Source organism: Chelonoidis abingdonii, chromosome 3, assembly GCF_003597395.2.
Source record: "Chelonoidis abingdonii isolate Lonesome George chromosome 3, CheloAbing_2.0, whole genome shotgun sequence".
Taxonomy (NCBI): Eukaryota; Metazoa; Chordata; order Testudines; family Testudinidae; genus Chelonoidis; species Chelonoidis abingdonii.
Genome location: NC_133771.1, coordinates 92,861,296 through 92,874,223, shown reverse-complemented (window position 1 = coordinate 92,874,223; position 12,928 = coordinate 92,861,296). Strand labels below are relative to the sequence as shown.

Here is a 12,928-nt window from a genome sequence, read left to right as displayed (position 1 = left end):
TTCTACCTGATGGGTAGAAGGGCTTTGAATGGGGTCTGTTACCCACAGTGAGTGTTCTCGCTGCTGGGCTATGGATATCTCTGATGCAGAGCTCCCTCATCTCTCATTGAAGCTTTGGTATTTCTAATTAAAGAGTCACGGGAGTTGGGAGCACTGGATCCTGCGTCTGCCCCTAAGCACCTTAATCCCCAGGCTACAGAGTCATTCTCACACGTGCGCTCTCTCTCTCTCTCTCCCCGGTCAAAATGACACTTTAATTCTTCCCCCTGCTGTTTTGTGGGAACTCACCTGAGGGCCCTGATCCAGTTGGCTTGCTCAGGCTGCCTACTGGATTGGGCCCCACCCAGGATGATGTAGGTGAACTAATGCCTATCTTCCCCAGTTTGTGAATTGGTCTGCAGGTTAGAGGGTTTCGGCGGGAGACAGACATACAGGTGTCTAGAGGCAGGCAGCAGTGTGCATACCCAGAGGCAGAAACGTAGGTGCCCAGGGAACTTTTATTGCAAAAACTTTGGCATCAAGTGAGTTTAGGCCTCTACAGGGTTCAATGGGAGTTTTGTGCATCACAGTGGTCCCAAGACTGGGGCTTAGGTGCCTGAGTCCATTTTGAGGGATGGTCTAGACAGTATTTGGTCCTGCCATGAGGGCAGGGCACTGGACTCGATGACCTCTCGAGGTCCCTTCCAGTCCTAGAGTCTATGAATCTATGAACTCATTTTGTGCATTCAGACCTTAGAGATCGATCTTTGGGCAGCATGATACTAGCAGTGGAGCAACTCAGTAGACTATGTTGCAATCTCTGACCAACTCGGACTGTTGTAAAGTAGAACTGAAGTTACCACAAAGGAAGTTTTTAATTTCACTACTATGGTGCAGTTCTGCTTGTACACAAATAGTAATGCTCGCATATTTCAGTCCAGCCAACCTAACTCTGGGTCATTATTTAGAGCAGTGGTTCTTAACCTTTACTACAGCCTGGTTCTCAAAATATGTTCTCGTACTCCTTATCAAAAATCAAAATATGTTCTCGCACCTCTTAAACCTAGAAATATTTTTGTTTGTATATTACAGGAATTGTTAAAAAATGTATAATGTTAATACACATATAGGTTTGATGAAACAAAGTAGTTGTACTTACATGCCTGTGCTTAATTTGTGTTTTCGATGATTTGCCTTCTAAAAAAATCTGGCATGTCTCACACCCCCAGAAAGGGAATCTCGAACCTTCCTCCCACCCCCCGAGGTGAGTACAGCCCAGGTTAAGAACCACTGATTTAGAGTTATTACTTATTGAATGTTCACAACATAATAGGAACTACATATTATTTGAAGAGATGACCCTTTGCTAGATAGCTTGCAGACTAAAGACAGACTTTGGAAGAATCCAGTCTTCCAACAGTGGCTAATGTAAGGGCTTTCAGAGGGAATGAACAGAACAGACAATCATCAAGTGATCCATCCCCTGTCGCCCATTCACAGCTTCTGGCAAACAGAGGCTAGGGAAAGCCTGACCACCTTCAGTAACAGCCACTGATGGCCCTGTCCTCCACAAACATATCTAACTCTTTTTTGAACCCCATTATAGTTTTGGCCTTCACAACATTCCATGGCAATAAGTTCCACAGGTTGACTGTGTGTTGCGTGAAGTAGTACTTCCTTATATTTGTTTAAAACCCGCTGCCAATTAATTTCATTGGGTGACCCATGGTTTTTGCGCTATGTGAAGGGGTAAATAACACTTCCTTATTCACTCTCTCCATGCCAGACATGATTTTATAGACCTCTGTCATATCCATCCTCAATAGTCTCTTTTCTAAGCTGAAAAGTCCCAGTCTTTTTAATGTCTCCTCATATGGAAGCTGCTCCATACCCTTAATAAGTTTTGTTGTCCTTCTCTGTACCTCTTCCAATCCTAATATAGCTTTTCTGAGATGAGGCCATGAGAACTGCATGCATGGGTGTACCATGGATTTATACAGCAGCATTATGATATTTTCTGTCTTATTATCTATTGTTTTCCGAATGGATCCTAACATTCTGTTAACTTGTTTTGACTATTGCTGCACATTAACGGCTTGTGTGACCCTCTGTTTCAGTGCTAATAGCAAGCTTCTCGATCGTGATTCATCAGAATGCACCAGCTCATTGACACAAAGACACACTCAACATTCCCTCTTTCTCTGTATGCTTGTGGGGAACTTGCTTATGGCTCAAAGCCTAGAAAACTTCTTCTTAATTTAAAAAATATATAGTATTATTGTTTTTGATTGGCAAGCAATGACAAGGGTAAAACTTTGGCCTTGCAACTCTAATTGCCAAATGTTCTGAGCTGACAGACTAGCTAATATATATTTCTAGTAAGTGCTTTGTAATATTTCAAAACAGCACTGACACTTGTCCTTGGTGTTGGGATTTAAGCTATTTATTATTATAACTTGAAAGAGTCAAAGGGATAAAAATATTGTAAAACCACCACCCAGAAATATGTAGTTTACTAAAGCCACTTAAGTAAAAGTAAGAAAATCCATTAAAAATAATGCTGCAAACTTTATGGGTTATCTTCTCCTGAAGACTTTGCACATAACTCTCATTGATGTTAACAAGAGATCAGTGCATAGAACGAGACCCTTTTTATATGGCCAGAATTACATAACTGTCCATGCTACAAAAATAGAATTTCTTTATTTCATTATAATGTCCTCGTTTCATTAAAATCAGTGCCATCCACAAATCCTAGAGCAGGAGAAAACACATCTTCTTCAGTAGATCTGATGCTGGTGCCTCTGTTTGCACTAATATATTTGTGTATCATGCTGTAATACTGTCCTTTAGTATTGAAGGCATACAAGGATGAGATCTGCTGCCAGTCTTTGTTGCTGGGGGTCTGAAATGGTTGTGGCTCAGTGAACTCAAAGAAGCACTTCAGGTTCCTTTCTGCCAGCTTGGTTGCATGCTCCGTGGCCTTCCTCTCAAAAACCTCCCGTTCCTTTTCCAAGTAGATTTTCCAAAACCTCAGCTGAAGAAAACTGACTGGAGAACGACAGCGGTTGATGCATGTGCCAGTCAGTACTAAAACCATGATGCTTGCTATCAGTATCCAGCCTAGCACCTGGGGGAACATATAGATGGATCAATGAAGGTTTCAAATGATTAGGAGCATCAAAAGTTCCTGGATAAGAATATGCAGTTTAATATTGTTTTAGACAGGAGATCAATAAGTGGTCACTGCTGGAAAAGCCCATCGCACTGTGCTGTCTGTGGACAATGGGTGCCCCATGTATGTGAACAATCCCAGCAGAGTCTGCTAAACTTCAAGGGCCTGGGATGAGATTTTGGGATTGGAAGAGAATAATCCATCCTGACTGTGGGCGGGTTCAGGTTTCTAGCCAACACTCTGTTGGAAATGGCTGTAAATGCTGACTGGGGACACGTTAATAGTGTCCACTCTCCTACAAGACCTCCCACAGATTGAGTCTTACAAGTAAAAAAGCCAATGTATTTTTATTATATTTAAAGGTGACCATCAAAGAAAAAATGGGTGTGTATCCCTTTCTGCTTTTTAGTTAGCTATAAAGACCTGATTAAAAATAATAATAATAAATAATAAGAGTCTAACCTTTTCCTTGTTTGGTTTATTTTTTGTTTTTTTGTTTTTTTTTTTACCATAGAAATATCAGGAATTGCCGATCTTATCTCCCCTGGTTTTGCCAGGTTTTTTGCATGACTTACAAATATGGATTGGTACCTTTCCCATCCCAGCTCTGTACTTGAAAGACCAGTGTGTTTAACTCTTTGACTAATTTGACAACTCTTTTCTCTGACACGTTTGAATTAAACAGGTGCTGATAAAAAACAAAGAATGTTAAACTAACTGATTAAAAATCTCTTCCCATCTCAACTAATTAGACTTCAGTTATATGGTTCTCCTGACTTCACAAACCTTCTAGTTCTCTAGTCAACCACAGGCCACATCTTCACTAGGGAAAAAAGGTGTGTTCTTAACTTGAGTTAGTTCATTCAAGGTCAAATCCTAGTGAAGACAAGGCAGTCTTTCGTTTTCACACAAGTTGCTTCTGGGGGAACTGAGTAATTAACTTGAGCTGCTTACTCATGCAAAAACTACTAACTGCCATGTCTTCACTGGGATTTTGCCTCTAGTTAGCAAACTCCAGTTAAGGATACACCCTTTTTTCTTATTGAAGTCAACGTCTTATAGTCTTCTAATGAAAAGAGGAGATGATCAAACCTGGATTTCTAATGGAAGAAAACAGGAGAAATTAAAACAAGAACAAACAAAAGAGTCCCCAAACCTTGTAGGCCTCTTTTTTACATCATAAAAAAGGGGGAAGGGGGAAACAAACACATTCTTCCTTTTCAGCTCTCCACAGTCAATAGCTACGTTGCTTTCAGGGAAACAAAAATTAAACCCTATTTCTGGAATATGAGTGTGAAATTGACTGTGATTTCAAACTTGGGGGCCCCACAGTCAGACCCTCAATACATCCTTTTCAAATGCTAATTCTCTGCTATAATGAAAGATTTTAAATAAACATCAGCTGCCTCTTATGCATAGGAACTGAACTTGAAAGGGTTCATGATGTAAAGAGAAGCAAGGAAGTAGAAAAAGAGAAGAGAAATTCAAAATACATCTCTTTTGAAATGGGTAGAAAATCTACAGATGGGAAAGCCCAATTATGTGACATCCAGTCAAGTTCCCTGCCCATGCAGGCTTATTCTCAACTTGCCTCAAAGGAAAAGGCATGGACATCATTATGAAGCAATCTCCTCAGATTTACAGCAGGCCAAAATGGTAGAAAGCAATACAGACGGCAGTGGGAGATGCAACTAACAATAGATTACCTTTCTTTTAGCCAGTTTAGAATATTTTGCTAACTACATAAGTGCAAAAATTTATTTTTCATATCCTAGTCTTGAGGCTGCATCCCTAGGCCATCACATCAGCATAAGTAAGCTGAAGTGGCACCTATAGGGACAGAACCTACTTTAACTGACCTACTTATGTTGCCTCTCCAGCTCTCCAGAAATCACTCCGCGTCCATTGCGCCTCCATGGGGCAAGAGCCAATAGGATCAATCAAAGGATGGAAGAGACCATACCTGGGACTGAGCCCGAAGGCTCACAGATGTCTGTGCCTCTTGGGAGAGAGTCCCACCACAGGGTATTCTGGCCACCTGCTCATGGCACTGGGTCCCTCTGCCTTGACACAAGTGCCTCTGCAACAGGCTGCTCCCACTTGCTGTGCATTCATAGATGTTGGCCCCAAGCAGGGCCACGGCGATCCAGGTGAGCGGGGCCACAGCAGCGCTCACTGTCATCAGCCACAGCACCCTAAAGTAGCGCCAGCAGCGCCTCCTGTGGATGCAGCAGCAACACCTGCCTGGGGCACAGCAGCCAGTGAATAGCCGCCAGGTCCTGACGTTCAGCAGGTAGCCAAGAAGGAAGAGGATCAGGGCAGGCACCAGCAGGAAGACAGAGCCGTAGAGCGTGTTCCAGGAGTTGCAGGGGCATTGGAACACCACGACTGAGAAGAGACGCTCGCTGCCCGCGGTCAGCAGGGACACGGCGCTGTAACCGAGCACCTTCTGGTGACTGAGGCAGAAATCCAACACAGTGCGAAACTTCTCCATCTCCTGGCCCCGCTGCTGCACTCTGCCTGGTGCCCTTGCCTTTGAGGGGGATGAAACCTCATTGGATTGTGTGTACAAAAGGAAGAGGATGTGAGGTCTCTAGTTCCCACAACTCTCACAAACAGACAGAAAGGTTTCGCTTTCTCCTGGTCTAGTGAAGGTGATGCAATGTAGGAGAAAACATCTGAAAACACCCACTGAGCATTTCCTCTGCATTTTTGAACTTACAGGAAACAGCAGGCAGATAGGACACGAAACCCACACTGCTATTGTTATTTTTGCCACTCCACCATCATTGCTTCTTTAAAGCTTACATATACTTTCCCCAAAATGCCTGAGTCTCACAATGGCTGATCAATTTGGCTGTGACTGATAAGTAGAGGAGGCTGAAATTCCCCCTCCCAAAATTGGATGTTTTTAGGAAGGTTTTTGTCAAAAATTCAAATGTCAAGGAAAAAGGAAATAAAATAGAAACAAAAACATCATGAAATATTTTTTGTATTGTTCGACTAACTCTAGTTATAGAATACTTTGGTCTGGCCTCTGGCTAGATGGAGCCAAACTATATCACAGTCTCACTATATGCTTTAGCTCATGCTGAGATCTAAACTGAGGTGTTGCCCCTTTTGGCCCGGAGTGTCAAAGTTCAGGGCCCTGGTAATATTCCAGTTGAGAGGAGACATTGGGGATAGGATATTATTTCTTTGATGCAATTTTGTGTATTTGCAAAGGATGTCCACAGTCCTGTGTTCCTGAATGCAGAAGGAATCAATAACAAAAGGAGCAATTTTTTTTAGCTTTCAGGTCCAAGCCTCTTTAGCAAACACCAGACCCAAAAAGTTTCTCTCCAGCTTCTCCAGGGTTATACCTTATGCTCACAGGACACTGTTTGGCTTTCTTGCTTTACTCTGCATCACTCTTTATAAGTAGAGGAGGCTGAAATTCCCCCTCCCAAAATTGGATGTTTTTAGGAAGGTTTTTTGTCCACACCCACCCGTCTCACACACAATACTCAGTAAAACCCTCTCTCAGCCAAACTCCTGAGGGCATCCACAACCCTCTTTTGTCTCAGGTCCTGGTTAACTCATCTGACAGTTGATAAAAGAAGGGTGTGTTTATACTCAGATTCAAAGCAGTTTGTGATTGATACAGTCACCAGTAACTCTCAGCATAAGAGGCCTACACTAAATGTATATCTGGGTTGGGGGACTCAGTTACAACATGGTTATTGTCTGATATGATTGAAGTTCAGTTGGCTTGCACTTCAGGCTGGATCTCTAGTATGTCTCAGAAATGTGCCAAAGCTTTAGCAAGCTTGGTTTGGACATATGTGTCCACAGATCCTTATATGTATTGTAGATTGCCTTAAAATATGTTTTTTATTAAAAAAACAAAAACCAACAAAACAATGGTTAGAATTTAGATCCTGATTTAGCAATCACGTATTAATAGGGCTGCCAACTTTCTATTCGCACAAAAACAAACACCCTTGCCCCATACCCTGCCCCACCCCTCATCTGAGGCCCCGCCCCCCGCTCACACCATCCCCTCTCCCTCTGTCGCTCGTTCTCCCCACCCTCACTCACTCACTCACTTATTTTCACCAGTCTGGTTCAGAGGGCTGGGGTGCGGGAGGGGAGTGAGGGCTCTATTTGGGGGTGTGGGTTCCAGGGTGGGGTCAGAAATGAGGGGTTCAGGGTGCAGGAGGGAGCTCCAGACTGGGGCACGTGGTTGGGATGTGTGTGTGTGGGGTGAGGGCTCTGGCTGGGGGTGCAGACTCGGGGGTGGGGCTGGTAATGTTCGGTTTGGGGGTGGGAGGAGGATCAGGGCTGGGGCAGGCAGTTGGGATGTGGTGGGGGGAGTGAGGGCTCTGGGTAGGGGTGCGGACTCTGGAGTGGGGCTGGGGATGAGGGGTTTGGCATGTAGGAGGGTGCTCCAGGCTGGAACAGAGGGGTTTAGAAGGTGGGAGGTGGAATCAGTGCTGGGGAAGCCCCAACCCTGGGGTCAAGGGTGCAGGGTTCAGGTGGCGCTTAGCTCAAAAATCTCCTAGAAGCAGCCGGCACATCCCCCCTCTGGCTCCTACGTGGATGCGTGGCAAAGTGGCTCTGCGTGCTGCTCCATCCACAGGCGCCACCCCCATAGCTCCCGTTAGCCACAGTTTCCGGCCAATGGGAGCTGCGGGGGTAGTGCTTGAGGTGCAAGCAACTTGAGAAGCCTCCTGGCTGCCCCCACGCATAGGAGCTGGAGTTGGTACATGCTGGCTGCTTCCTGGGAGCTGCACAGCGCGGAGGCTAGCAAGGAGCCTGCCTTAGCCCCTCCGTGTGGCACCACCAACCAGACAGTCAACGGCCCGGTCAGGAATGCTGACCAGAGCCGCCAGGATCCCTTTCGACTAAATGTTCCTGGTCACCCTACTTAGTAACAAGCTTGATGTCTTCCACTAGGATTAGTTGTGATTGCTTTAGTACTACTCACAGTAGTGAGATGTGTGCACAGCAGTAATATTTTTGCAGAATTAGACTTGTAGTTTGGCCCGGGGCTGGTCTTAGCATGTCATAATCTGGTTTCATAATAATCACATTTAACAGTGTGGTTACTGTATCACAAGTGCTCTGAATTTTGCATAGCCTCCTTGGTTTTGTCGCAAATTTCTGCTTCTCTGCTCAGACTGAGTCAGAGGCCACATCTACACTACGGGATAATATCGAATTAGCTAAAATCGGTTTTATAAAACTGATATTATAAATTCGATTTCATGCGGCCACACTAGGCACAGTAATTCGGCGTTGTGCCGTCCATGCTCCGAGGCTAACGTCGATTTCTGAAGCGTTGCATTGTGGGCAGCTCTTCTGTAGCTATCTCATAGTTCCGCAGTCTCCCCTGCCCCTTGGAATTCTGGGTTGAATCATTATTGTCGCGGGTGGTTCTGGGTAAATGTCGTCAGTCATTCCTTCCTCCGGGAAAACATCAGCTGACAATTCTTTCGCGCCGTTTTTTCCCCCTGGATTGCCCTGGCAGACGCCATAGCACGGCAACCATGGAGCCCGTTCAGCTTTTTTTTTTTTTCCGGCACCGTATGTGTACTGGATGCCGTGAAGAGAGAGGCGATACTCCAGCGCTATACACAGCAGCATTCACTTTGCTTTTGCAATGATAGCAGAGATGGTTACCAGTCGTTCTGTACCGTCTACTGCCGGAGAAAACTGGCAAATGAGATGACGGTTATCTCTCCCCCTCTGTACTGTCTGTTGCTATCATGAGTGCCCCCTGGCTGAAATCGGCTGGGGGCGCAACGCAAAAGCAAAATTGGGAATTGACTCACTGGGACTGAGTCAATCCTCCTTATGGTTTTCTAAAAATAGAGTCAGTCCTGCCTAGAATAAGGGGCAAGTGTATTAGGAGGACCAGTGGTATCAGAGCACAGCTGCTCTGTGTCAGTATTCACAGGGGGTGCCCCTGCCAACAACCCCACCCGTTACTTCCTTCCTCCCAACCTTCCTGGCTACTGTGGCAGTGTCCCCGCCCCCCCCCCCATTTGTGTCATGAAGTTATAAAGAATGCAGGAATAAGAAACAGAGACTTGTTTAGTGAGATAAAATGAGGGGAGGCAGCCTCCCAGGGCTATGACAGTCCAGGCAGTACAGAATCTTTCTTTACACAGGAAAGGGAGGGGGGCTGATGAAGCTCAGCCCAGTTGCTATGATGACGACAGTTAGGCAGCCCGTTCTGTACTATCTACTGGAGTCCATTCCCATTTTTCCGACCAGGCGCCCCCACAGCCTCACTGAGCCAGCCAGGAGCACTAACAGGCTGATGGCGATGAATGGTATCAGTCATATTGTACCGTTTACCACCGTCGGGGAGGGGGAGAGGAGCGGATACTGCTCTTCACTGCTGCAGCATCGCATCTACCAGCAGCATTCAGTACACATAGGGTGACACTGAAAAGAAGTCAAGAATGTTTCTTTCCCTTTTTCTTTCAACGTGTGGTGGAGGGGGGGGAACTGAGGAGCTATTCTCCTGAACCATGTCAAGACACGTGTTTTGAACCTGCAGACATTGGGAGTCACAAGAATCAAACTCAGAGACCGCTTGACGGGGATAGCGCTCCTCCTTGGGAGTCCCAGTACCCCTCCAATCCATAGCGTCCATTTGAGTCCGGCTTCCGTTCGTAGCAGCACTGTGTACGAGATTTGTCAACGCTTGATCTCTGTTCTGTAACGGAGCTCGATAGAACAGATGTCTCCCATAGCAGCATCAGATCTAGTAATCTCCGACGGTCCATGCTGGAGCTCTTGCATTGAACTCATCGCCACCCGTGCTGATCAACTCCACGCGGCAAACAGGAAACCTGCCCGCTGCATCCGAGTTCAGATTGCTGTCCAGAGCGGTCAGTGGTGCACTGTGGGATACCGCCCGGAGGCCAATAATGTCGATTTCCGTCCACACTAACCGTAATCCGATATGTTAATATCGAATTTAGCGCTACTCCTCTCGTCGGGGTGGACTAAAGAAATCGATTTAAAGAGCCCTTTATATCGATATAAAGGGCGTTGTAGTGTGGACGGGTACAGCGTTAAATCGATTTAAACGCGTAGTGTAGACTAGGTCTCACTCACCTCCTTCTGCTTCACTGTAGATCTCAGTGTTGCCTACCAGGGTCGCCACTGATTTGGCCTCCTCACACAGTGGCTCTGCAGCTTTTACGCTGGTTTTGGTCTTTCTCTGAGTACTCAAGGCTCTATAGGATTTATACCCCACAATGACAGCAAAAATGGAGAAAAAAGGATAATTACAGTGTACAAACCATGAATGACTGTCAGTCTACCATTAAGCACTCAACAATGGGGCAGACAGCTACAGGAGGAAGGCTGACTTTCAGGAAGGCTCCAGTCATGTCTATTTTACTATGCTAAAAAATGGTGATTGTATGTTCCCTGGAACCTCTCGGCTTAGTCCTGCTCTGCAGCATTAAAGGAACTCTCTCGCTTTCTCTTTGCTTTTTAATATGGTATTTCTCTGTGAGCAGTTGAAACAAACTACCAGTACTCATGGAAGCTTTCTTGGAGTGTGAGGGGGATGAATTACAGTTTAATAAACATTAAATCTGTCACATAAAACAGGCCTCAGTCCTTTATTCTCTTAAACAGAGTGTGAAATGACATCCTCTCAAGGGGCCCTCTACATGAAAAGAGAGAAAATTAGTTCCTCACAAGTCACTTTCCGGATTCCACATGCGACTCAGGACACAATATTGAGAGACAGCTGCAACAGCTCGATGCTCTCAAGGCCTGATTTCCCCCTCTCACTTATCTCTGGGTAAGTCCAGAGTAATGACATTGAAATCACTGAAGTTCCACCGGCATAAGGACAGAAAAATCAGGTCATTAGAGTCACATTTATAATTTAACACTGTAAAGCTTTGATTTCAAATGTTGGACAATTTCCCAGTGATTTTCAACAGAAACTTTCAGAAAACTGCATTAAGCAAAATGAGTGCTGCTTCCCTGTGTGAGCATGAGGCTCTGGGCAGGCTGCCATACACTCAGGTGCAGAAATGAAGTACACATAAGAATGGTGATACTGGGTCAGACCAAAGGTCCATCCAGTCCAGTATCCTGTCTTCCGACAGTGGCCAATGCGAGGTGCCCCAGAGGAAATGAACATAACAAGTAATCAAGTCACCCATCTCCTGTCGCTCATTCCTAGCTTCTGACAAACAGAGGCTAGGGACACCATCCTGGCTAACAGCCATTGATGGACCTATCCTCCATGAATTTATCTAGTTCTACTACATGCTATGGAAATGCAGCAATAGAACACCACCAGGGGCATCTGTTACCTCACACACACACCTTGTACTCACCTAACAGTTTGTCGCTTGAAGTACTCTGCCATTACTCTCTTCACAGCATAAAAGTGGGTCAGGGTGTGTATGCGCACTGACGTGTTGACCAGGTAGAAGAAAAGACTAGTTAACTCAGTGAATTCGTCCACTCAGCTTTTCAGTTGTGGAGATCTGAGCTCAAATTCTACTGCCACAAGTTAAAAGCTTACATCTGAACTGAAAAGGAGTTTACCAATTTCATAGAGTCTAATGTCAGAAGGGGCCACTATGATCATCTAGTCTGACCTCCTAGATAACACAGGCCACAGAATTTCACCCAATCCTTCCAGCAGATTTTGGGGCATTCTCAAGGCACATATACTTGGAGTCATGCTACCATGCCTCCTTGCCTTTGTTTCTTTCCCTTACGGAACTGGAACTGTGCACAGAAGAAACCTGTGGAAATTATTGGTAATGTGAACTTGCTGGGAAAAGGAAAATAAATAACTTTCCTTCTGGCCATTTATAACCCCAAACCCCATGAAACTCCAAACATGCAATCTGTTGGGGTCAGAAGGAGAGAAGAACAATACCACAGTCATTTCCTTCATTCCTCTCACAGAATTTGGGCCATGTTAATCAATTTCCTGCTACTCGCATCCCTTTCATATGTAAAATCAGATAGAATATGGAGTTTAGGTCATGTTAATTACTTTCATGCTTCTTGCATTTCTCTCATACATAAAATCAGAGAGAATATGGATTCATGTATACATGAATTCACTGGGGCCTTAGAGAACAGAGAAAAATATAAGGTTTACATTTACAAGAAGCAGTTAAACAGAATAGCATGTGCAGACATATTTCAGCTTGGTTTTCAGTGTTGTCGGAAACAAGACAAATCTTTGCTTACTTAATACCAAATAATGATTAAAAGAAATGAAAAAAGTAACACTAAACATTGTCCATCAGGAAAAGTCTAGGTGGAACCAGGAAGACGGCAACTGATGCTGCTGTGGACTTACAGGACCCTCCTGTGGGATCTCTGTGGTATTTCATACTAATGCGACAAGGATTAGAAAGAGCCCCACTCCCTAATTCAGTGACTAACACTGACCCAAGCTGTGTGCTAAAAAAAGAAAATTGCCCTTATACCGCCCCTGAGCCCGCCCTCTACTCCAGGTCCCAACCCAGGGGCCCTGAGAGTTGTGGTGAACCACTTGACTTAGCGGCTCTTTCCCCTGGGTTACGTCCCTCTCCTACCCTTCAGTTTGTGAAGGGCTTCTTGCCTCCCTTCTACACAAGCCTGGTGCCCCTTACCTAGGGTTTCTTCTGGACTTCACAATCCACCGCAGCACTCCTCCAAACTTTCTATTTCTCTCTTATCAAACTCTTCTCTTCTCCAACTTCTGCAACCTGCACTCTGCTCCAATCAAACCTTCCTCCTTCAACT

General features: G+C 45.1%; 1 protein-coding gene across 1 annotated transcript; it reads right to left on the bottom strand.

The window, feature by feature from the left end:
- Positions 1–2,045: 2,045 nt before the first annotated feature.
- LOC116823985 (calcium homeostasis modulator protein 6) lies at positions 2,046–5,666 on the bottom strand. The gene is made up of 2 exons (XM_032778966.2): positions 5,118–5,666; positions 2,046–3,109 (listed from the first exon to the last, which is right to left on the bottom strand). Exons 1-2 carry the CDS (start codon positions 5,646–5,648, stop codon positions 2,690–2,692), a joined length of 951 nt encoding a protein of 316 aa, XP_032634857.1. The 5' UTR covers positions 5,649–5,666; the 3' UTR covers positions 2,046–2,689.
- Between the last annotated feature and the right edge of the window lie 7,262 nt (positions 5,667–12,928).

Coding starts and splice junctions, on each gene's coding strand:
- LOC116823985 (XM_032778966.2), bottom strand. CDS start 5,648: ATGGAGAAGTTTCGCACTGTGTTGGATTTCTGCCTCAGTCACCAGAAG. Junction 3,110..5,117: donor GCCTTCGGGCTCAGTCCCAG/GTATGGTCTCTT, acceptor ATGTTCCCCCAG/GTGCTAGGCTGGATACTGAT.